We start from the raw sequence: 25,341 nt of genomic DNA, 5'->3' as shown, positions 1-25,341 counted from the left end.
TCTAAATGTTTTAGTAGATTAACTCTCTCGCGATCAGAAACTTTGATATGAGGTACACGCCAAACTATTTTAGTTATAACAATATCATCTACTACTTCGCCACTGTTCAGCCGTAAAGCATTTAAGTTAGTGTTACTTCTCAACAAAACCAACTCGTGTTTACAGTTTATTATGATTTTTTTATAATCCTCTGCAAAACCTAGTATTTTATTTAAAGGTATAGACACTGAAAATATTCCACTGTTGGAATTCATGGAACCATTAATCGACCAACCCCATATTCTTGCTGTTTTAGATTCATTTTCATTCATAGACAAATATGATTGTATAGTTGTTGTTATACCTGCATTTTTAATTTTATCAATTTCTACACCATTTAATTCGTAACGAATATCTTGGAACAAAAATAAGATAGCATTATTGATAAAATGTATGTCCGTAACTGGTGCTTTATTATCATTTTTGTATACATTTACTTTACCCTCTATGAATAGAGTACTCGCAGAAGGCAACACATACAAATCTTGTTGATTAATAGGGATACGGATTTCATCGTTCTTGTTGAAACTTGTTACATAATTATGGTTTGTAGGAATGAAATTCGAAACTTTCGATGCTGTTATCAGACACTGGTGACTCTACCACATTTAAAATATTCATTTTAGTAAACCAATTAATTTAAGAAACTGTTTATTTTCTTTAGATATTTTTTTCAGTGGTTTTGTATGTGTTATTTTTCGTGAAGCGCTTTGTAAACTAACAGTGTTTTGAATTGTTGTCGTGGTTTTATTGTAAACTAACATTTTTTTCCTGAGATGTAAATACAACTGTATTTCCTCACCGCGTAAATTAACTAAATTGTTTTTTGCGTCGAGCAGTCTTATATTTATTTGGCTAACGGAATTTTGATTAACAGGAAAATGAATTAAATTTTTAGGTATTTCTATAATCCGATAGCCTGGTGGTACATTAGGCACAAATTCATAAATTATATGACTGGGTACTCCGTTTACGAAGGAACCACTAACAATATCACACTCTATTCGTACAATGGTTGTAGCTATAATATTAACAGGAAAGTGTGACTCGTGTAAGATTTCCGCTTTTAATCTTTTTTTACTAAAACCAAGTAGATCACTAAACGAATTTTCTTTTTCAAAGTGAATATCTTTTGAACTATATAGTTTAGTTTTCAGTGCGTTATTATTAGATGATAATCTTAGTACACAATCATTTACGTTATTTTTTAAATAATCAAATATATCTTGGAGTTCATACGAACCCTCTGGTAGTTCAAGAATTTCATTTTCTCCGTAAAAAAAATTATTATTTTCTGAATCGATGTTAGGTATTGAATTAAATGTAGAAAAGTATAACAGTGCACACTCATATTCTCCTTTTAAATCCAAAGCCGGTGAATAAAATGTAGTCAACGTAGACTCGTATCCAGTTATAGACAGAGTAAAAGCCATTGTTGAAATGAATACTATCACGTGTTATGCATCATTTTATTTTATATTCTTTCCAAAACTGTCTTAAAAATTTAATACATAAATGACCACAATTTGCGGTACCAAATGTCTGAAATTGACAGTAATTATAATTAATCAAAATGTTTTTCAAATACTGAATTAGCTCTAAAGGAGGTTTCAGATTACCGAAACTATCAAAATATTCACAGTAATCATTTACTTTAGCGTAAGCTACCCAATGAGTTCCAGAATTTTTAAAACTATCTAGGTTCAAAACTGCGCATTCAATTTTTCTCGGCTTTCTCGGCAGATTATCTCTCATAAAAACACCACGAAAGTAAGGCAAGTTTTGAGTATTTTCTAATATGTCTATATTGGTTAGAGCTCGTCTGGGTAGCCGCTTTTTTAGTTTTTTGGATTGTTTAGATATAATCCGCTCCCGTTCTTGTAGGGTTTTACATAAAGCCCTTTTCCAATAGCAATAGATTCCATCATTTTATTGTGTCGTTCAGATTCTTTAAGATTTTGTTGTGCTGATTTGTAATCGTTTACTGCTTTAGCAATACCAGCCGCACCACCAGCTAGAGTCCCAAGTGCTGATAATCCGGCAAATATAGGTATCAGTGGCAATATTCCACCAGTCTTTTTTGGAATGGGAATTAAACGCGGTAAACGTATTCCTTTTTTCTTGTTGAATATCTTTTTTGCTGCTAAGTAAGCAATTTTGATTGCAGTTTTGTTGTCTTTACATTTTAGTTTCTTTAAGTGTGAACGTATTTTACTAACACCATGTTTAAATGCTCTAACGCCAGCACCGGCTTTTAATTTAGCCTTCATAGCATTTTTTACTAACCAAGAAGCCATTTTCTCGCCCTTTCCTGCATCTTTCGATCTCAATCTTCGACTCGCAATGTTCATTAAATCAAAATCTGCTTTATGTCTAGTATCTAAATTTTTGTTAGTGTAAGCTATGTCGTGGTGCATACAAGCTTCATCCAATTTATTTATTCCTCTATCGCCTATCAATAATCTTTTCTTGAGTTTTGTTCCTGGACCGCAGAATTGATAACCAGGTAAATGTAACTCGACTGGCAAATTATTGATTATGTTATTTAGAAGACCACTTCCTTTCATTGATAGAAATTTAATGAAACAAATTAACGGTTATCTTTGTTTTATACTTCCTATTTTAAGTCATTAATGCTAATCCAGCTATTTTCATTTTTATTTAATCCCAACCATTTTACAAAAAGTTCATTACCTTTTCTTTTAATGACCTTTTCAATCAGATACACATCTGGAAACTTTGTTTTTTGTAATTCATATTCGTAAAATGAACCTAGAATATTTTCTTTACTTTTGTCTTGTAAATGATAGGTTATAGGATTAGTATCGTTAACTTTTACAATTTTAAAAATTTCTGTAGACCAGTTCGGGGTGTACCCTTTATTAAACTCACTTTTGTACTTGCTAATACGAACTTGGTCTCCTATTAGGTATTTTGCTTTGGATTTTTTTCTTTTAACTTGTGAGCTGAGTATGTTTTCTTTTATAATGTGTTCATTTTCTTTATTTACATCTATTGGTTTAAATTTTGTAGTGCGATGCACACTATTGTTATATGATGTAACAGCTAAACCTAAATTTTTCCGCACCCATTCATATTTACCTTCTAAGCTAAAATATTTATACATTTTACTTTTTAATGTTCTGATTAATCGCTCCACTATTGAGGCCTTTTTTGTAGAAAATGTTGAATAAAATGTTTAATACCATATTGCTTCATCATATTTTGGAAAGAAGCGTTATAAAACTCTTTTCCTTGATCTGTTTGTAAAAAAGAAGGGCTGCGTGAGGAATTCTTTAAAATATTAAAAATAGCTTGCACAATCTCATTTTTTGCTTTTGATTTTACTGGTATAGTCCAAGCAAACTTAGAAAAAGTATCAATTACGACCAGTATATACTTAAAACCACTATTGTAATGTGAATATTTTTGCATGTCAATAAGATCTGCTTGCCATAAATCATCGATTCCTTTAATAACTGTTGGTCGACGAGGAAAATTCCGCCTCGCAGGTTTATGTAGTTCTTCCACGATGCTCTGTTTACTCATACTGCTTTTTTGTTTTTGTTTGATATATCAAGTTTAGTTGCAACTATCGTATCGATTTCTGGCTTAGTATAATAGCTAGCTGACAAAGCTGCATATAATTTTTCTTTTAAATGTTTTAAATAAGAATCTACTTCACTTTTAACTTTCTCTTCAAATTCTTTTGTAGAATATATTTGTTTTAATTTCGTATCAAGGTATTGTTTATTAACTGCTTCATCATTTAATGATGGAGAGGGTAGTCCTCGTAAGCGGGTGAACTTTAAATCAAAGTCTCCTGTATCTGATTTTACTAAAGTATGGTTTAATGCATCAAAATAATCTGATACACGCAAACGTTTATGTACGTGGTGACCAAATTTATCAATGTTCATTTTTGTGTTAACAAATGCACAAATAGAAGTCAACTGTACAAATTTTGTCATTATATCTTATTTTATTTAATAATATTAGCTTCACGCAATTCTTCTATAATTGAAATAATTTCATTATCCAACCCGGTGTTGCCAGCGTCACGGGATGCAATAAGCAATTTTAATCTTTCTACCAGTTCGTTAGGATTATCCCAATAAACGAAATCTGTATTTTGATTCACTATCTTAAACATGGGAAGACCTCATCCTTGTGCAAGATTTTCGGTACTTGAAAAATCTCTTTCCTTTGAATGTCTGAACAGCGGTTTTATAATACGTAAATATTTCAAACCCTTATTGCTCTTTATCTGTTTCTTTGGGTCATAGTCTCTGCGATGTGCGTTGGTTTCAAGCAACGCAGCCTTATACGATTGTTTATCCCGTTCTGTAACTAATGACAGATTAGGTGTCTTTTTTGTTAACAATTCCATAAGACCTTGTGTTTTTTCGAAATTAAGATTACCAATATGTAAACCATCTTCTTCATCTGATACTCGTGTGTTACCCATCATAAGCTTTCCACGATCATATCTTAATCCAAAAGGAACATCTCGTATAACATCAGATGATAACGACCACGATGATGCATTTTTAAGCGGACTTGAGTCCAACTCGAATGTTTTGTTTGATTCATTAGTAGAATAATAATGATCGTTTAAGTCGTTGACTGGAGTACTTGCAAGTGTAGACTTGGGGGTTACATCATTTGAATCATTTTCACTCAAAGAATCATAACTATCGCTTTCAATTGATTCGTCTTTTTCCATTTTAAAATTATTTTCAAAATCTTTCTCATGATCTTGAGGGCTCACAGGCTTAGCTGCGATTTTCTTTAATGGTTTGGATATTGGTTCGAAAATAGTTTCTAAAATTTGTTCATTATTATTTTTTATATTCCTCATCATCTTGACTTTTTTCTTCACTGCAGAGGCAGATTTTATGATTCGTTGTTTAAGTTCTTTTTCCATTTTGGGATCGACTTTGGTGCTGTTCAGTTTACAAATGAAAGCTAAGATCCAATGATGTATTTAATATACCAGTTCAATCGAGAACAATAAATGTATCAAATTTCATCCTATAACACCCATTATTTTTTTCACAATCTTTATTAATCACAACATAACTGTATTGTTTTTTCCATACTTTAGAACACATTTTACGAAATTGTATCCAGGACATATCAGACCCAACATGTTCGTCATATATGTGTCTTAAATTTATATCATCTTGTTTAAATAGCACAATCAGATTTGCATTGTCTCTAATAAGTTGCTTTGGGACTTTGGTATATGTTTGATTTAAGTAAAAGCAATCAATATTTTTGTGTCTTCCCATAGAAAAGAAATCTCGAATATTGTTTTGATTTTCACAGGCTACGTCGTCAAAAATTATTATGGAATTAGGCTTGGCGTGATGAGGACTCTAAATTTCTTCACTTTCAGTATAGTTTTCAAATGTTACGTTTGGTACCAATTTTAATACCTTTTCTAAGAAGATATATTTTGGTTGGTAAAGAGATTTTGAATAAATATATAAGTTATCAAAAAAAAAAAAAAAAGGTAAAGGTAAAAGTAGCATGGAGAGTATTTGGAAAATGCTACACCGACAAGAGCGTGGCTCTTAAATTGATGATGATGATGATATAAGTTATCAAAACGTAAACCGTCTTCATGTAATAAAAGTCCTATTACTAAATTTGTCTTTCCACAGTTTGACGAACCACAAACTATGCATCGAATTGAATTTGGTAATAGTTTACCGTGACGGTGTACTTTAGAACCATTTTTTTTTTTTTTTTTTTATTTTATAAATAAATAATAATAAAATAATAAATAAATAAAATCTTTATTCGTTTTAGACAATATTTTCTTTTAAATGCTAGTTGACCCAAGCCCCCCTTTAAACTGGGAAAGTCTGTGTTAGGAGGCTTGGCTCTTCCTTATCTTAACTTACTTAATTAGTGACTTATTATACCAAATATGTATGTATTATATCTATGTCTTTCCTTAATGTATATTTTTATCATTGTTTTATATTTTTATTTCTGTACTTAGGAGTGCAGATGGATGTGTGTGTGTGTGTGTGTGTGCATGTAGGCAATGTGTGCAGTGCATGCATACGTGTGCGCGCTTATGTATATTTACAATAAAATTAAATAGAATTCATTAACAAATAATACTAATTATTGACCGACGATCTGGTGAAGGTCGCGGGTAGCCGCTGGATGCGGGCAGCGCAGGACCGATCGTAGTGGAGATCCTTGGGGGAGGCCTATGCCCAACAGTGGGCGTCGTACGGCTGATGATGATGATGTATATATATATATATATGCATGCATGTACATATACACACCCGCACCCATACATATATATACATAAGTACAAGCGCACACATACACACACACACACACCCACACTACTCCAAAACAGAAACTAGTGTAACCAATGTATGACTGAAACATTTTATGCTTGGCATTGTAAAATCTTTTCAGTTTCATCATAGTTTTTCGATTTTAGTAGTTTAGTAGTTAGTATTTTACATTCCCGGTGTATCATTGAGTATATAGGTATGGACGAGTTTATTCCATTGTATATAAAAGCCGATAGCCAGTTGTACTGATGTCTAGCAAAAGTTGTGCGTACAATGGGTACATCTGCTACCAAATTAATTCGCCTCTTCTTTGTTTTATTTTTTTTTATACCATTCGTAACAGGACAAACGTTATTTAGGTTCAAGGATTGTTTTTGTTTCATAAATTTCATCACTCGTGTGTATCTCCGGAGCCGTCTGTCATGTACTAAAATCTTAAGTAAAATGAATTCTACGGGAGCTGTTGACCTAAGTATATATCGCACCCCCCGTGGAAAAACGCAGTAAGTGGACTAGCGACATTTTTTTTTTATTGCACCATTCAATTCAGCGTACACGAATACACCTTCTCACAAATTTTCATTAAGATATCAGTAAAAATGAAGAAATTATTACAAAAACAATGAAATTGTGCAACATTGATAAAAATATTTTTCCCCCATAATAAGAAAGTAAGTATAAATACGTGATTTTTTTTTTGGTATTTTCCCATATAGTAAAGTCATAATAACACTTACTTCGATTTTACACGAAAGTTTTTTAGGATGGTCGAGTCGTAAGTAAACGTACTGACATGTTTCACGACATGATACGACACGACAGTGGTTGTACGTCTAGTTACTTCGTTATTCCACGAATGTTTTAGCGTTACTATTTGTTGTAACTCCAGCTACTTGCCTATTCTGCGAATCTTTTAGTGTAACGGTTTGGTGTAAATATAATCACGTAGTTTTTTCCAAGCAAGGTTTGATATTACTATTACGTTATTTCATTTATCTTCATTTTTCGATGATATATTTTACACTATACTCTTCGTAAATATGAATACAACTCTTTTAAAGACAATAATTTGAATCATTTGTCGTGTTATTCTAATTACCTGCAAATATAGACTACTTATTAATGTCCTAAGTAAAAATATACTTACTTATCACTAGCGTAAATCCCTATGTTTTATTTAGTTACTGTACTTACGCCGTGCCAGCGGCGGCGGGCTGCACACTCAAAGAGAGGTATTAGAAAGATATTAGAGAGGTATTACATCTATCCACCAATTTTTCGTCAATCTCGACTTTTTATTCAACCAAAAATCGACCCTATTATTACTGTACTGTGATCGTTATTTGTAGGGTCGTATGCTGATTGTGGTTTTAACACGGTAAAACCAAGATCACCTATAGACAAAATTATTGCCGACGAAGTTTATAAAAAACGACCTTATTATTATTGCACTGTGATCGTTATTTGTAGAGTGAAAGCTGATTGTCTATTTGTGATCGTAGTTTTACCACGGTATTCCGTCAGTCAGCATACGGCCCTACAAATAACGATCGCATTGTAGTAATAATAAGGTCGATTTTTGTTAGAATAAAAAGTCATGATTGACGAATGTTGGATAGATGTAATAATTATCTCTCTATTTAATTTGTTCATAGTGGCTACTCGAAGCGTGCATATCTTTGTGTGGAAGTAAAAAACCCAAGGATTATACGTATGCTCAACTTGGACAAAATCGAAGATGGTGAGTTATTTACTTATAAATAGACTAGCTAGATTTTAGGTACCTATTACCTTACCTACTTAGTATATTACTATTTATTAGACTATTAATATTTTAAATATTATAAATAAATATTTTGTTTTGTAAGTGTTAGATATTAAGCGGATAAGAGGGTAGTTGGTAATTTGTGAGGAGGCTGCGACCTCTCACGCTTGACTTGGCAGTCGAATAGAGACCTCGATCTAGCTCTGTTGTTTCATTGTGTCTTCTCGACTCCCTCCCCGGTTAGGAATAAACACTGGCAACGAGGATCGGATAATTGAAATTATTTCGCGTGTGAAACTGTGTGTATGCGTGCATCATGGCAAAAGTGTCAGTAGGATCGGTATCCACATTCAATCACGAGATTCAAGAGTGGTCGGTGTATAAAGAAAGACTCGAACAATGGTTTTTAGCAAATGACCTCGGGGAGGAGGAAGACAAAGCCGGGTGTAAACGTCGCGCTATTTTACTGAGTAGTTTAACTGAGTCGACGTACAAGTTGGTGAGAGACCTAGCATTACCAGCTCAAGTGGGAACGTTAAACTATCAGAAGGTGGTAAAATTACTCGACGGACATTTTCAACCAAAAAAGTGCGGTTTCGCGGAGCGGTTCAAGTTCCATAGTTCGACACAGCGAGCAGACGAGACCATGGCGGAGTGGGCAGCGCGTGTACGCGGGCTCGCTGTACATTGCGGTTTCGGAGCTACTGAACTAGATGATCAACTGCGCGACCGGTTCGTGCTCGGCATGGTAGTCGGGCCGGAGAGGGATCACCTGTTCACCAAGGAGATGTCGGAATTAACCTTGAGCAAGGCGTTAAGTTCGGCAGAAAGTATGCGCAGTGCACGTACGGGGGCACGGCAAGCAGTTATAGGGGCTCCGTGCGCACCGGCAGAACCACTGCAAGTGTTGAAAGTGTCAACAAGGGGTCAGCAGGTCCCACAACAGCGCAGCCGCGCGGCGGCGGCAGACTCGAGCGGTAGCGGTGGCGGCGCGGCGCGCTGCGGCGGGTGCGGTCGCATGGGCCACCGCAGGGAGCAGTGTCGGTTTGCGGCGTACACGTGCAATAGATGCGGCGAGAAAGGGCATTTAAAAAGAATGTGTTCTAAACGTATTGTTCGGCAACATTTAGTCGAGTGCAGTGCGGATGATGAAGATGACGATGGTAAGGGATTCATTTGTAATATCCGTACCATAAAGGGCGAGCCTATGAAGGAGTCGGTCGAGGTTGATAAAAACATATTAAATTTTGAAATTGATACGGGTTCAGCGGTTACTATAATTCCGGAGGTAGTATACAAAAAAATATTTTCTAATTACCACTTACAACCGAGTAAATTTTTATTACGAAGCTATAACGGTGGTAACATAGATGCCCTAGGTACTCTAACTTTACCTTTTTCGTATAAAAAAACAGGTGGAAAATATTGTGGTTTATGTAGTTCGGGGTAATGGACCACTATTACTTGGTAGGGATTTTCTTTCAAAATTTAATCTGCAAGTTGGTCAAATACATTGGGCAAATAAAGAGGCAGTAAAGGACATAACTATCAAGTACCCGAATTTATTTTCAAACCAATTAGGATGCTGTAAAAATGTTTTGATAGATTTAAAATTAAAACCCGACTCGAAACCTATTTTTTGTAGGGCGCGTACACTGCCGTTCGCTTTACGAGAAGGAGTCGAACGGGAAATTAAACGACTAGTAGATTTAGGTATTTTGGTACCAGTGGAATATTCAGAGTATGCGAGCCCTATTGTGCCCGTACTTAAACAAGACAAGTCAATCCGGTTGTGCGCTGACTATTCTGTGTCACTTAACAAGCAGCTTCTAATTGAAAAATATCCGCTTCCCAGAATAGATGAATTATTTTCGAAATTAAGAGGAGGCCAACAGTTTTCGAAATTAGATTTATCCCGTGCGTATAATCAGTTTCAACTAAATGAGTCATCACAGGTGCTTACGTGTATAAATACTCACAAAGGCTTGTTTAAGTACACGAGATTGGTGTTTGGGTTGTCCAGTGCACCGGCAATTTTTCAGAGGGCCATGGAAACCATACTAGCAGGCTTAGAGGGAGTTTTGTTATATTTAGATGATATTTTAATAACTGGTAAAAATGAAACAGAACACTTAGAAAGGCTTAACGCGGTATTTCAACGACTAGAGCAGGCCGGGTTAGTACTACAAAAAGAAAAGTGTTCCTTTTTTCAACACTCTGTCTCATACTTAGGATTTGTTATTGACAGACACGGAATACATAAATCACCGGAGAAAGTAAAGGCTATACTAGAAGCAAAAGTGCCAACGAACGTATCAGAATTGAAGTCATTTTTGGGACTGGTAAATTATTACCGGAATTTTGTCCGCAATGCATCATCAATATTAAGTCCTTTGCATGAGTTATTACAGAAAAATGTTAAATGGAGTTGGAAAAAAGAACATGATGAAGCCGTTGCTACAATAAAACGAGATTTAGCGTCGGAAAAAAATTTAGCTCATTTTAACCCCGACGCTAAGATAATTTTAACCGTTGATGCATCGCCGACTGGGTTGGGAGCCATCCTTTCGCAAGTGGAAGGGGGGGTAGAAAAACCAGTATCATATGCGTCTAGATCTTTGTCAGTCGCGGAGAAAAAGTATAGCCAAATACAAAAGGAGGCGACGGCTATTATTTTTGGGGTAAGAAAGTACCATCAGTACCTATTTGGGCGGGCTGAGCCATTTATTTGTACTAAAGACAGACCATAAACCCCTTTTAACTATATTCAATCCAAATAAGGGCGTGCCCGAAATAACGGCAAATAGGTTACAACGATATTCGATTTTCTTATCCGCATATAATTACGTAATTGAATATGTGAGTAGCATTCACAACTCAGCTGATTTTCTAAGCCGGTCGGCGGACGAGAAACAGGTTTTAGACAACAATAATTGTGATACGTTCGATGAGACTACATTCGTGAACTTTGTATGTGAGGGTGAGCGCTTCGTAACGGTGTCCGAGCTGGCGGAGGGGATTCGCGAGGACGGTGTGTTATCAAGCGTTAAGCGATATGTTTTAATGGGTTGGCCGAGTAAAATTACAAATGATTTAATTAGACCATACCACGAATGCCGCTACGAGTTAGCAGTCGAAAATGATATTATTATGCGAGGACACAAAATAATTATTCCACAAAATTATCGCGAAAGGATAATCAACGAGTTACATAAGGGTCATTTGGGAGTAAACAAAATGAAAGCTGAGGCCCGGGATAGGTTTTGGTGGCCAAAAATAAATGAGGATTTGGAAAACTATGTATCGTCATGTAGTGTATGTGCCGCGTTGCGACCCGCTCCCGCTCGCGCTCCGCTGACACCGTGGCCCTACCCCGCGCGCAGCTGGAGTAGGGTTCATCTTGACTTAGCCGGCCCGATTAACAATAGGACGTATTTGGTGATAGTAGACGCCTACTCTAAATGGGTGGAGTGCTTTGACGTATCAAGTGGTTACAGTAGTCGAACAGTCATTGAAAAGTTGTGTGAAGTTATGGCTAGATTTGGAGTATTTGATACCATATGCACGGATAATGGAACATATTTTGTGTCTACTGAGTTCAATGATTTTTGCAAGCGAAACGGAATACGACATATTACCACACCGACGTATCACCCGGCCAGCAACGGACAAGCCGAAAGCTACGTAAAAATTATTAAGCGAGCTATAAAATCATTTTTTTTGTCAGGTGTCAGTCAAAGGGACTTTAATATGAAATTACAAGAGTTTCTATTTAGTTACCGAAATTCAAAACATACGACCACCGACCGATCTCCTTCAGAAATTCTGTTTGGACATAAATTAAAGAATAGATTAGATTTAGTAGCACCTACACCATTCTCATCATCTGATACGGCACTCGAACAAGTAGTAAAAGATAATCAGTCCTTACAGTGTAAACAATACAGCGGGAAAAGGAAAGTGAGCTTTGTAACCGGTGAATTAGTGTTAGTTCAAATAATTAATAAACAAAAAAAACAATGGACAAAGGGACAAATTCTGAAGAAACTTGGATCATCAGTGTACCTAGTACGTGTGCTAGGTAATAACCAAGAAATTAAAAAACATTCAAACCAACTATTGAAATATAAAGGGGAGAAGGAATATGTAGAAGAAAAAGATGAGGGATCAGATGAGCAGGAGGGAACAGAAACCGAGGAGTTAGCAATGCCGCCCATAGTATGGTTGCCGTCAACCGGCACGTCGCAGGCTCCGCAGCAGGCCGCGGCCAGCCCCTCCTTCAGCATCAGCGGCGAGGAGGAGCACACTGTTACACCAGCCAGCGCCCAGACAGGTGGCAATGAGGACAGTGTTAGTGACCAATGGGCGGAGTGTGAGACTAGCCAACCGGAGCAGTTGCCTTCTGTTCCAAACGAACCGAGGACTGATGAACCAACAAGCGGTGTCCTTTCTCCCCGAGAAGAACCACAGGCAGCTACGACAGTTCCAAAACGCAATCGCAAAGTAGTTGATTACCGGAAATTCTTTTAAAATAAAAAAAACATTGTATTATAGTAGTACGATTTAGTTTAGGAAATAGTGGTGGAGGGATGTTAGATATTAAGTGGATAAGAGGGTAGTTGGTAATTTGTGAGGAAGCTGCGACCTCTCACGCTTGACTTGGCAGTCGAATAGAGACCTCGATCTAGCTCTGTTGTTTCATTGTGTCTTCTCGACTCCCTCCCCGGTTAGGAATAAACAGTAAGGTTTACACAGAAGCAGATCCTACCTACCTACCTACCCTACCTACCTACCTACCTGACGACCTACTTGACGTAAGTTGGTTTGGTTAATGCGTGATGATGATTGCACTATTCTGTACTAATTATTAAAGTAAACTAAGCATGCCTATGTGCCTATTCGGTGCTTTTAATCTATAAACTAACTACCTATTTAAATTGGGGTGTGCCGTTTTTGTACATTCGCTATCACCTGGCATAGCACCTGGTATATGAATAAAATAAAGATATTTGAACAAAAAACTGTTACGTGATCATCTGTAGTATTTCGGCTTGGTTGTGAATTATCTTCCTAGGTATATAAGTTAACTTTTGCAAAAACACCCTTGATTTTGTTGTTATTTGTGCGCTTGAGTTTGATATACATTTTATTATTAACGCATTGGTACTAACCTTCTATTTAATACCTAAATAACGATAAAATATCTAGGTTTGTGTTTAATTTTTAGGGTGATTTGGTAATGGGTCCTTTTTATTGCTTAACGTCTATTATGTACCTACCTACAAACAATGTATTTAAACCATTATGTTACAATTAACAGATTCCACTAATACTGCAACCCAATCCAGTACAACCCAGTGGAAGAATGACCAGAAATGCAAAAATATTTCAAGAAACTATGGGATATCTTCTCGTCGTAGTCAACATGAGACACATTCTCTTGAAGGTTCGTATGTACCTATCCGTATCCTACTAAAGTTCTTCTCTCGTGTGGGTTGAGACAATAATTGACTGACCTCATCAACCCTGGTATCAGGGTTACTACTGAGCCGCTATAGGTCCATGACATGCCTCATGTAACGACGACATACCTGCATACTTAATTAAGCCGCAACCGACTGCCTAACGTGCCCTCCGACGCACAGATCATCTTACTTTTGGGCAAAAAAAATAATATTAGTACCATTTCTGATTTACGACTTGGCCGGGAAGCTAAGCAGCTGAAAACGTTCCATGTTTTGTATGCCGAAATATCCTTTCAGTATTTGTATTCTAGATTGATATAGGTATTTACCTACTAACCTGGAAGCGGCGCGTGGTAAAGTTTCTCTGAAATAGTCAGTGCCTGTGTATTTATGGTATAATTATTCTGTCATTTTCCTCTTATCATAACAACCACAGATATATTTTTGATTTGCTTAATGTAGTTTTTTTCTAGAGTTATCTCCTATGCAAACCAACTGGCTTTTATGGGATTTTAGCCAAGTTGCAAACGATTAAGTACGTAAAACGACAGTGACAGACCTTATGTCAATCACATACATTTTTATCACTGACACTGTCGCTTTTCGGATACGTTGGAAAATTGGCTCATCTCTAAGCTTACTATAATAGGTATTAATGGTTGTTTTTCTTTTTAGTAATTTATTATCATACTTAATAGTTTTTTATATTTTGTCATTTGCAGGTTCTACCGAAAAGCAAAGAGGGGGTGATCGGAAAGGAGCAAAATGTTCAAGAAAACACTTAATGACTAACTGTAATAACTGAAAATGAAGGTTTTTCTAATAAAGGCAAGTGCCATACCGTATTAATATATTTTGTGATTATGCATGTATTAATTAATAAACGTTTTAAAATTAAAAGTTGGATTTTAATTACAAATAGAAATAACTCCCTGAAAACTAAAAACCCATGCGGGTCAAACGGCTTTCGGCACAGCTAGTAAATAAATATTTTTTTTTTAATACAAATTAGAATTTATGTTTATGTTTTAGAATAAACACTTAATTTAACACTGATTTTATTTGTTTCAATATACAGGGTTTTTCTTGATTTTCTATCTTACTTCAGAAATGATCATTTTGTCGCTATCCCTTTCTTAATAATTCTATTTTTTTCTTTCTAATTTCTAATTATTTTGCTTCATAACTATGCCTAAGTATGTATATCGCTAGGTGAAAAAATAAAAACAATCGAATGAAAGATAAAAAGTCATTGGAAGTTGGAAGTCAAAGTGAGAATTCGTCTAAAATTGTTACAGTTGTAAGTCTTCGCCGAAGAATAATAAACACATGAGATTTTCATGAACCCTGAAAGTGTTTTTAAAAACTGCTCCATTTAATAGGCTTTTAGACACATCCAAAAAAGTACCCTTAATAGGGGCATAAAACTAAGTAATTAGCCCTCAAAGATTGCAAGACAGACAGATTTTATTTTAGCATCTTATAGTATGAATCACCAACAGTGTTTGGGGATAACTTTTTCCTTCATTACAATATGAATACCAAAAGTGACTGCAAGTTTTGTCTTCAGACTGTTGCTATGTCTACCCTGTTAGCGATTATGAGCGTGATTTTTTTTATTGAAAATGTGTCTTTGACCACAAAGGTAGTTAAAGGTTGTTAAAGAACAACGTTAGAAAGAAGCAGCTACCTACAGTGTATGAGAATGTAAATTTTTCCTTCAAATCTGTCTATCTTGCAATCTTTGAGGTCTAATTATTTAGTTTATTGCTTCTATTAAAGGTACTTTTTTTGATGTGTCTAAAAGGCTATTAAATGGAGCAGTTTTTTAGAGATACCTACTTTCAGCGTCCATGCCAATCTCATGTGTTAATTATTCTTCGGCGAAGTTTTAACAACTGTGACAATTTTGGTCCAATTCTCACTTTGACTTCCAATAACTTTTTTTTTGTCTTTGATTTGACTGTTTTTATTTTTTTACCTAGCGGTATATATCTTTAGACATAGTTGTGAAGTAAAATAAAATAATTATTAAGAACGGGATAGCGACAAAATGATTATTTCTGAAGTAAGGTAGAAAATCTAGAAAAAGGTACAAAATAGGTCATATCTCCTAAACTATAAATAATGGCTGAACATACATGGGGGTGTTTCTAGTAGCTAATGAGCCACTCTATCTAATTTTTCATTTTGAACTTGAAGTTCTGGGCTACCCTGTATAATGTATGAGCATACATACTTCTACATTCTAGACTAACCCCTGCAACAAACAAGTATTTAAAGATACATACAATCATTTTGAGATATTTCCTTATTAAAAAAGCAATTTCTATAGTTACACTATCAAAGATCATTTACTTTCACGTGGAACAAATAGGTTTCTCAACTTACGCAAAACATGTTGTTAAAATTTTTCGTGTAAGAACGAAGTAACTAATACTTACAACATCCGAGTAAGATGAAATCGGAAGGTGAACAACGTTGTAGGTAAAGTTACAACTGTCAATGTTGTTTGCACTACGTAATAATAAAGCAGTATCTGTACTTACAACGGAACGTTTGATTATAGTTTCGTGGAATATCTACGCAACCGTGTTTTTTTAATTTTTTTTTAAATATACACAATTAATTAAAAATTAATAAATGTGGGTCAATCCGGGCTACTTTTTGCTATTATTTTCTCTTTGAAGGTTATTTCCAGGACTTATAACTAATTAGTAGGACAGTTTTTTTTAGCTCCTGAAAAGTTGATAAAATCAACTTACTGCGTTTTTCCACGAAGGGTGCGATATGTTAAAATGATTCACAGTACGAAACAACACAATAAGCAAAGGTTAGTTGATTTTCAATTGCAATCGGTCTCCACAATTTCGAATCAGTTATTGGGCATTCTAAATCATCTTTTTTCGAAATGAAGCGAAACAGCTCGCTCGTCGGGCGAGCGAGCTGTGAGTGAAATTGAGAAAAAAAGATGATTTAGAATGCCCAATAACTACCTACTGCGAGGTGCGTTTCGTATCACAATTTGACGGTTTCACTTCGATAAATTATAATCTACCGAAAAATAATACGTTAAATTGTAAGCAATATGATACGATTCATAATTATTCGACAGTTCACAATCTCGCGAGATAGATTATAATCTCTTTATTCGTTATTTACAATTTTACGGTGACATATACACTTCTCATCAAAAAATCGAAACACTTCCGTTTTCATTGTTTCTGTCCGAATTTAACACAAAAAAGAATTCATACGATGAAAAAAAAAAAACATAAATGTATAGCTGGCAGTTTGGCCATTACAGTAATAAGCGAAAATTCTAAATTCAAAATTAGAATTTCATTTGTTTATCTTATAAAACGAAATGAATCACTGTTTTGAGACAAATGTGTGTTTAGGGTTGGAGTACATTTAGCGTTTAAAAACTAAAAATTGGCGCCTATCCTTAAACTTTTTGTTTTTTATTTCAATACTGTGACTTTGGGACGTCTGAAAAAAGGTTTTTTTTCTAAAACGTATGGATACTTCGCCCACAGAAGCCGCCCAAGTTGTGGCATTGCTGGATTCTGGCCTTAGTCAGCGTGTTGTGGCTGCAAGACTGCATCTAAGCCTGTCATCTGTTCATAGAGTCTATAAACGTTATCGGGAGACTGGTTTGTTCACGCGCCGTTCAGGATCTGGCAGGAATCGGGTCACTTCTGAGCGAGATGATCGATTTATTGTAACAACTTCTTTAAGAAATCGACGCCTTAACGCTTTTCAACTGCAGCAGCGGCTTCGTGTTGTACGAAGGGTGGCTGTAAGTGACTCTACAATTAGAAGAAGGTTGAAGGATCGTGAACTGGTACCGCATAAGCCAGCAAATGGGCCGAAATTAACTGCAGACCATCGAAGAGCGCGCCTTAAATTTGCACGTGAGCACCTAAATTGGTCATACCTACAGTGGAGCAAAGTTCTCTTTTCTGATGAGTGTAAAATTATGCTGTATGGTAACGACGGAAGGAACAATCCTATTGAACATCTGTGGGATGAATTAAAGAGACGAATTCGAGCAAGAGATCCTGCCCCAGAAACACTTAGCCAGCTGCAAGATGCAATCCAAGAGGAATGGGACAATATACCACAGCATGTGATCGTGACTCTCATCCGATCGATGAAGAACCGTATGGAAGCAGTAATTAGAGCTCGGGAAGGGAATACAAGTTATTAAATAAACGTTTTTTAGCTTTTTTTCATTTACGTGTGTTGTTTTATCCATTTCCTTTATACTCCATACGGAATAAAAATGACTCATTTAACAAAATACGAAGCCTATGAAAAATTCATTTAAATTTAGAACATTAACATTAAGATTTGATAAGCTCATATTACTCACTATTAAACGACATTTAATATTTATTCCTAAACTAGCTTTTGCCCGCGACTTCGTCCGCGTGGCGTGTTATATAAGAGAGAGATCTTCGTGTGTGTGGGAGTGCATATCAAATTTCAAGCATCTAACTTATGCAGTTTAGATTTTTTCATACATTTTTTTTCCCAATAACTCCCATTTTTCAAAATACAGCCAAAAATAAACTTTATATTTACTAAGGTATGCATGCATGCTAGATTGAATCAATTGATTGAATTGTTTTTTTTTTAATTGATTGTTCATTGAGTTTTAATTTTAATACACACTTCCTCTCTTCCCTTCAACGTTGCTGTGCCCTACAGGGTCCATGTTTTAGTTCCTATGCCTATGTAACACCCCATTGTACTACATGGAATGCAATAAATAATTTAATTGAATTGAATTGAAAACATCTATCTTACGCGGTTTCGATTTTTTCATACAAATGTTTTTTTCCCGCTAACTCCCGTTTCCGTGGGAATTTTGCAATATCCTGTTGCAACTAAGGTTTAAGTTAACTAAAGTACCTGCATGCCAAATTTCAAGCGTCTAACTTAAGCGGTTTAGATTTTTCATACAAAAGGATTTTCCCGCTAATTTCCGTTCCCGTGGGAATTCCGGGAATTCCTTTCTTAGTGCACCTCTACGGTACCTAAGCTATGTCCCTTCCAAATTTCAAATGCCTACATTTAGCCGTTCAGGCTATGCGTTGATATGTCAGTCACTGAGTCAGTCAGTTTCTCCTTTTATTTAGATTTGATTTTTTCATACAAATGTTTTTTCCCGTTAACTACCGTTCCCGTGGGAATTTTGTAATATCCTGTTGCAACTAATCTTTAAGTTTACTAAAGTACCTGCATGCCAAATTTCAAACGTCTAACTTGAGTGGTTTAGATTTTTCATACAAAAGGATTTTCCCGCTAATTCCCGTTCCCGTGGGAATTTCGGGAATTCCTTTCTTAGTACACCTCTACGGTGTCTAAGGTACCTGCGTGCCAAATTTTAAACATCTTACTTGAATGGTTTAGATTTTTCATACAAAAGGATTTTCCCGTTAATTCCCGTTCCCGTGGGAATTTCGGGAATTCCTTTCTTAGTGCACCTCCACGGTACCTAAGGTACCTGCATGACAAATTTCAAACGTCTAACTTGAATGGTTTAGATTTTTCATACAAAAGGATTTTCCCGCTAATTCCCGTTCTCGTGAGAATTTCGGGAATTCCTTTCTTAGTGCACCTCCACGGTACCTAAGGTATCTGCATGCTAAATTTCAAATGTCTAACTTGAGTGGTTTAGATTTTTCATACAAAAGGTATTTCCCGCTAATTCCCGTTCCCGTGAGAATTTTGGGAATTCCTTTCTTAGTGCACCTCTACGGTACCTATGGTACCTGCATGCCAAATTTCAAACGTCTAACTTGAGTGGTTTAGATTTTTCATACAAAAGGATTTTCCCGCTAATTCCCGTTCCCGTGGGAATTTCGGGAATTCCTTTCTTAGTACACCTCTACGGTATCTAAGGTACCTGCATGACAAATTTCAAACATCTAACTTGAATGGTTTAGATTTTTCATACAAAAATATTTTTCCGCTAATTCCCGTTCCCGTGGGAATTTCGGGAATTCCTTTCTTAGTGCACCTCTACGTTATCTAAGGTACCTGCATGCCAAATTTCAAAAGTCTTACTTGAGTGGTTTAGATTTTTCATACAAAAGGATTTTCCCGCTAATTCCCATTCCCGTAGGAATTTCGGGAATTCCTTTCTTAGGGCACCTCTACGGTATCTAAGGTACCTGCATGCCAAATTTCAAACGTCTAACTTGAGTGGTTTAGATTTTTCATACAAAAGGATTTCCCTTCACTACTCTGCTCCTATTGATTGTAGCGTGATGAAAAGTATACTATGACCTGTCCAGGAGTGTGAAGAATAATTGTACCAAGTTTCATTAAAATCCGTCCAGTAGTTTTTGTTTCTATAAGGAACATACAGACAGACAGACAGACAGACAGACAGACAAAAATTTTACTGATTGCATTTTTGGCATCAGTATCGATCACTTATCACCCCCTGATAGTTATTTTGAAAAAATATTTAATGTACAGAATTGACCTCTCTACAGATTTATTATAAGTATAGATGTACACATTTTTCTGATAATCCTGACAAAACGTAAACTTGCAAGGTGTTTCGATTTTTTTGATGAAAAGTGTATTATAATAACTAGATGTCGCGTGGTTCGCTCGCAGCAAGCTGCTCGCGTGTCTTGTTTCCCGCCATTTTTTTACCGCGATATAATTTGACCAAGACATGAATAGGTCTCGTGAAATCAAAAAAGTTCTAGGTGCTATAGTTTTGCCAGGCCGTAGGGTGTCTCTCTGATGCGGAGCAGTTTTCCAGGATGACGTTCCGATCACACCCCTATACATATTTTTTGACCTTGAGGATTTTTCTACAAAAACAGAATTTTGAATGGCGGCCATCTTGTTTTTCCGCCATTGTTTTACCGCGATAGAATTTGACCAATACTTAAATAGGTCTCGTGAAACCAAAAAAGTTCTAGGTGCTATAGTTTTGCCAGGCCGTAGGGTGTCTCCCTGATGCGGAGCAGTTTTCCAAGATGACGTTCCGATCACACCCCTATACATATTTTTTGACCTTGAGGAATTTTCTAGAAAAACAAAAATTTATATGGCGGCCATCTTGTTTTTCGGCCATTTTGTTTTTTTTTTTTTTTCACGGGCGATAAAATTTGACTAAGATTGTTATAGGTTTGGTGGAAAAAAAATGTTCCAAGTGCGATAGTTTTGCCACGCCTTAGGGTGTCTCCCTGGTGCGGAGCAGTTCTCGAAAACCTGGAAGTATACCCGTACTCTACATGACGTTCCGATCACATCTCTGTACATAATTTTTACCTTCGAGGCATTTTCGGGAAAAACGAAAATTTTATATGGCGGCCATCTTGTTTTTCGGCCATTTTGTTTTTTTTTTTTTCACCGGCGATAAAATTTGACCAAGATGTAAATAGGTTTCGTGAAAACAAAAAAGTTCCAGGTGCGATAATTTCGCCAGGCCGTAGGGTGTACCCCTGATGCGGAGCAGTTTTCGAAAACCTGGAAGTATACCCGTACTCTACATGACGTTCCGATCAAAACCCTCATCCATAATTTTTATCCCAAAGGCATTTTCAGGAAAAACTAAAAATTTGTATGGCGGCCATCTTGTTTTTCCGCTATTTTGGTTTTTTTTCACCGGGGATTGTATTTGACCAAGATTTAAATATGTTTCGCGAAAGAAAAATTGCTCTAGGTTTTATAGTTTTGCCAGGCCGTAGGGTGTCTCCCTGATGCGGAGCAGTTTTTCAAGATCGAGCAGTATTGAAATACTCAACATGACGATCCGATCACATCCCTACACATCATTTTTACCCTCGAGGCATTTTCAGGATAAACTAAAATTTTGTATGGCGGCCATCTTGTTTTTCCGCCATTTTGGTTTTTTTTCACCGGGGATTGGATTTGACCAAGATTTAAATATGTTTCGCGAAAGAAAAATTAATCCAGGTTTTATAGTTTTGCCAGGCCGTAGGGTGTCTCCCGGATGCGGAGCAGTTTTTCAAGATCAAGAAAAATTTCCATAGTCAACGGTATGTTCCGATTACAACCCCATACACAGTTTTTACCAACGAGACATTTTCTGGGAAAACAAATTTTTGTATGGCGGCCATCTTGTTTTTCCGCCATTTTGATTTTTTATCACCCACGATAGAATTTGACCAAGATTTAAATAGGTTTTGCGAAAAAAAACTTGATCCAGGTATAATAGTTACGCCAGACTGTAGGGTGTCTCCCTGATGCGGAGCAGTTTTCCAAGATCTGGAAGTTTTCCCATACTCACCGGAAGATTTGGATCACATCCCCCATACATCATTTTCACCCCCCGAGGCTCCTTCTGGGAGAACAACCCTGTCAGTGAGTCAGTCAATAGGTACATGGGTTTGTAGCTATATATAGTATAACTAGATGTCGCGTGGTTCGCTCGCAGCAAGCTGCTCGCGTGTCCTGTATTAGTTCGATGCTTTGTATGGCGGCCATCTTGGTTTTTGCCAGCGATTGAATTTGACCAAGACTCGAATATGTCTCGTGAAATCCAAAAAGTTCTAGGTGCTATAGTTTTGCCAGGCCGTAGGGTGACCCCTGATGCGGAGCAGTTTTCCAAGATGACGTTCCGATCATCAATTTAACCTCTGAGACATTTTCGGGAAAAACGAAAATTTTGTATGGCGGCCATCTTGTTTTTCCGCCATTTTGTTTTTTTTTTCACCGGCGATAAAATTTGACCAAGATTTAAATAGGTTTTGTGAAAACAAAAAAGGTCCAGATGCGATAGTTTCGCCAGGCCGTAGGGTGCCACCCTGATGCGGAGCAGCTTTCAAAGATCGAGAAATATTTCCATACTTTACAAGACATTCCGATTACAACCCTATACACAGTTATTTTCCCCGAGACATTTTCTGGAAAAGCAAAAATTTGTATGGCGGCCATCTTGTTTTTCGGCCATTTTGATTTTTTTTTACCGGCGATAAAATTTGACCAAGATTTTATTAGGTTTGGTGAAAAAAGAATCGTTCCAGGTGCGATAGTTTTCCCAGGCCGTAGGGTGCCGCCCTGATGCGGAGCAGTTTTTGAAGGTCGGGAAGTATTTCCATACGCAATATGACATTTTGATCTCATTCCTCTTACATCACATTCACCCCGAGGCATTTTCGAGAAAAACGAAAATTTTGTATGGCAGCCATCTTGTTTTTCCGCCATTTTGGATTTTTTTCACCGGCGATTGGATTTGACTAAGATTTTAATACGTTGTGCGAAAAAATCATTGTTCCAGGTGCGAAAGGTTAGCCAGGCCGTAGGATGTCTCCCTGATGCGGAGCAGCTTTCCAAGATCGAAAAGTATAACCATACTCAACAAGACGTTCCGATCACACCCCCATAAACAATTTTTACCCCCGAGACATTTTCTGGAAAAACAAAATTTTGTATGGCGGCCATCTTGTTTTTCCGCCATTTTGAATTTTTTTCACTGGTAATTGAATTTGACCAGGAATTAAATAGGTTTCGTGAAAACAGAATCTTTCCAGGTGCGATAGTTTTGCCAGACTGTAGGGTGTCTTCCTGATGCGGAGCAGTTTTCCAAGATCTGGAAGTTTTCCCATACTCATCGGAAGATCTGGATCACATCCCCCATACATCATTTTTACCCCCCGACGCTCCTTCTGGGAGAACAACCCTGTCAGTGAGTCAGTGAGTCAGTGAGTCAGTCAGTGGGTTTGTAGCTTTATATAATATAACTAGATGTCGCGTGGTTCGCTCGCAGCAAGCTGCTCGCGTGTCCTGTATTAGTTCGAAGCTTTTTCCCGCCATTTATTTACCGCGATAGAATTTGACCAAGACTTGAATAGGTCTCGTGAAATCAAAAAAGTTCTAGGTGCTATGGTTTTCCCAGGCCGTAGGGTGACCCCTGATGCGGAGCAGTTTTCCAAGATGACGTTCCGATCATCAATTCTACCTCTGAGACATTTTCTGGAAAAACAAAACTTTGTATGGCGGCCATCTTGTTTTTCAGCCATTTTGTTTTTTTTTCACCAGGGATAAAATTTGACCAAGAATTAAATAGGTTTCGTGAAAACCAAAAAGTTCCAGGTGCGATAGTTTCGCCAGGCCGTAAGGTGTCTTCCTGATGCGGAGCAGTTATCAAATATGACGTTCCGATCACACCCCCATACATCATTTATTTGCCCCGAGGCATTTTAGGGAAAAACAAAATTTTGTATGGCGGCCATCTTGTTTTTCCGCCATTTTGTTTTTTTTTCACCGGCGATAAAATTTGACCAAGATTTATATAGGTATCAAGAAAACAAAAAAGTCCTAGGTGCGATAGTTTCGCCAGGCCATAGGGTGTCTCCCTGATGCGGAACAGTTTTTCAAGATCGAGCAGTTTTTCCATACTCAACAATACGTTCCGATGACATCCCCATACACAGTTTTTACCCCCGAGACATTTTCTGGAAAAACAAAATTTTGTATGGCGGCCATCTTGTTTTTTCGCCATTTTGTCTTTTTTTTCACCCGCGATAGAATTTGACCAAGATGTAAACAGGTCTCGTGAAAACAAAAAAGTACCAGGTGCGATAGATTTGCCAGGCCGTAAGGTGTCTCCCTGATGTGGAGCAGTTTTCCAAGATGACGTTCCGATCATCAATTTTACCTCTGAGACATTTTCTGGAAAAACAAAAATTTGTATGGCGGCCATCTTGTTTTTCGGCCATTTTGTTTTTTTTTTCACCGAGATTAAAATTTGACCAAGAATTAAATAGGTTTCGTGAAAACAAAAAAGGTCCAGATGCGATAGTTTCGCCAGGCCTTAGGGTGCCGCTCTGATGCGGAGCAGTTTTCAAAGATCGAGAAGTATTTCCATACTCTTCAAGACGTTTCGATCAAAACCCTCATACATAATTTTTATCCCAGAGGTATTTTCAGGAAAAACGAAAAATTTGTATGGCAGCCATCTTGATTTTCTGCCATTTTGATTTTTTTTCACCGGCGATAAAATTTGACTAAGGTTCAAATACGTTGTGCGTAAAAAGAATTGTTCCATGTGCGATAGTTTCGCCAGGCCGTAAGATGTATCTCTGATGCGGAGCAGTTTTCCAAAATCTGGAAAGTTCCCCATACTCGACGGGAGGTCCAGATCACAACCCTTTACACAGTTTTTACCCCCGAGACATTTTCTGGAAAAACAAAATGTTGTATGGCGGCCATCTTGATTTTCCGCCATTTTGATTTTTTTTCACCGGCAACTAAATTTGATCAAGATTTAAATAGGTATCGTGAAAACTAAAAAGTTCCACGTGCGATAGTTTTACCAGGCCATAGGGTGTCTCCCTGATGCGGAGCAGTTTTTCAAGATTGAACAGTTTTTCCATACTCAACTTGACGTTCCGATTACACCCCTAAACATCATTTTTACCCCCGAGGCATTTTCAGGAATATTGAAAAATTTGTATGGCGGCCATCTTGATTTTCCGCCATTTTGATTTTTTATCACCAGCGATTGAATTTGACCAGGAATTAAGTAGGTTTAGTGGAAAAAAAAATGTTCTATGTTTGATAGTTTAGCCAGGCCATAGGGTGTCTCCCTGATGCGGAGCAGTTTTCGAAGATTGAGAACATTTTCCGTACTCGACAAGACACTCCGATTACATTCCCATACATCATTTTTACTTCCGAGACATTTTCTGGAAAAACAAAATTTTGTATGGCGGCCATCTTGTTTTTCCGCCATTTTGGATTT

The 25,341-nt window shown here is 36.9% G+C and overlaps 1 protein-coding gene and 1 long non-coding RNA gene across 3 annotated transcripts; both read left to right on the top strand.

The window, feature by feature from the left end:
* Positions 1–6,887: 6,887 nt before the first annotated feature.
* On the top strand, positions 6,888–14,498 carry LOC126381148 (uncharacterized). Of its 2 annotated transcripts, none has more exons than XR_007568693.1 (4): positions 6,888–7,039; positions 12,879–12,947; positions 13,454–13,579; positions 14,321–14,498. It is a non-coding gene; the product is annotated as an uncharacterized LOC126381148 (long non-coding RNA). The 2 variants fall into 2 exon arrangements; XR_007568694.1 differs by lacking the exon at positions 6,888–7,039 and adding an exon at positions 7,846–8,109.
* LOC126381144 (uncharacterized) lies at positions 9,119–12,849 on the top strand. Its single transcript, XM_050030676.1, has 2 exons — positions 9,119–9,296; positions 12,058–12,849. Exons 1-2 carry the CDS (start codon positions 9,279–9,281, stop codon positions 12,661–12,663), a joined length of 624 nt encoding a protein of 207 aa, XP_049886633.1. The 5' UTR covers positions 9,119–9,278; the 3' UTR covers positions 12,664–12,849.
* Positions 14,499–25,341: the final 10,843 nt, after the last annotated feature.

This window comes from Pectinophora gossypiella, unplaced genomic scaffold (assembly GCF_024362695.1).
Source record: "Pectinophora gossypiella unplaced genomic scaffold, ilPecGoss1.1 Pgos_37, whole genome shotgun sequence".
NCBI classification, from domain to species: domain Eukaryota; kingdom Metazoa; phylum Arthropoda; class Insecta; order Lepidoptera; family Gelechiidae; genus Pectinophora; species Pectinophora gossypiella.
The sequence above is the reverse complement of the archived record's forward strand: the minus strand, read 5'-3'. Positions and strand labels throughout refer to the sequence as shown.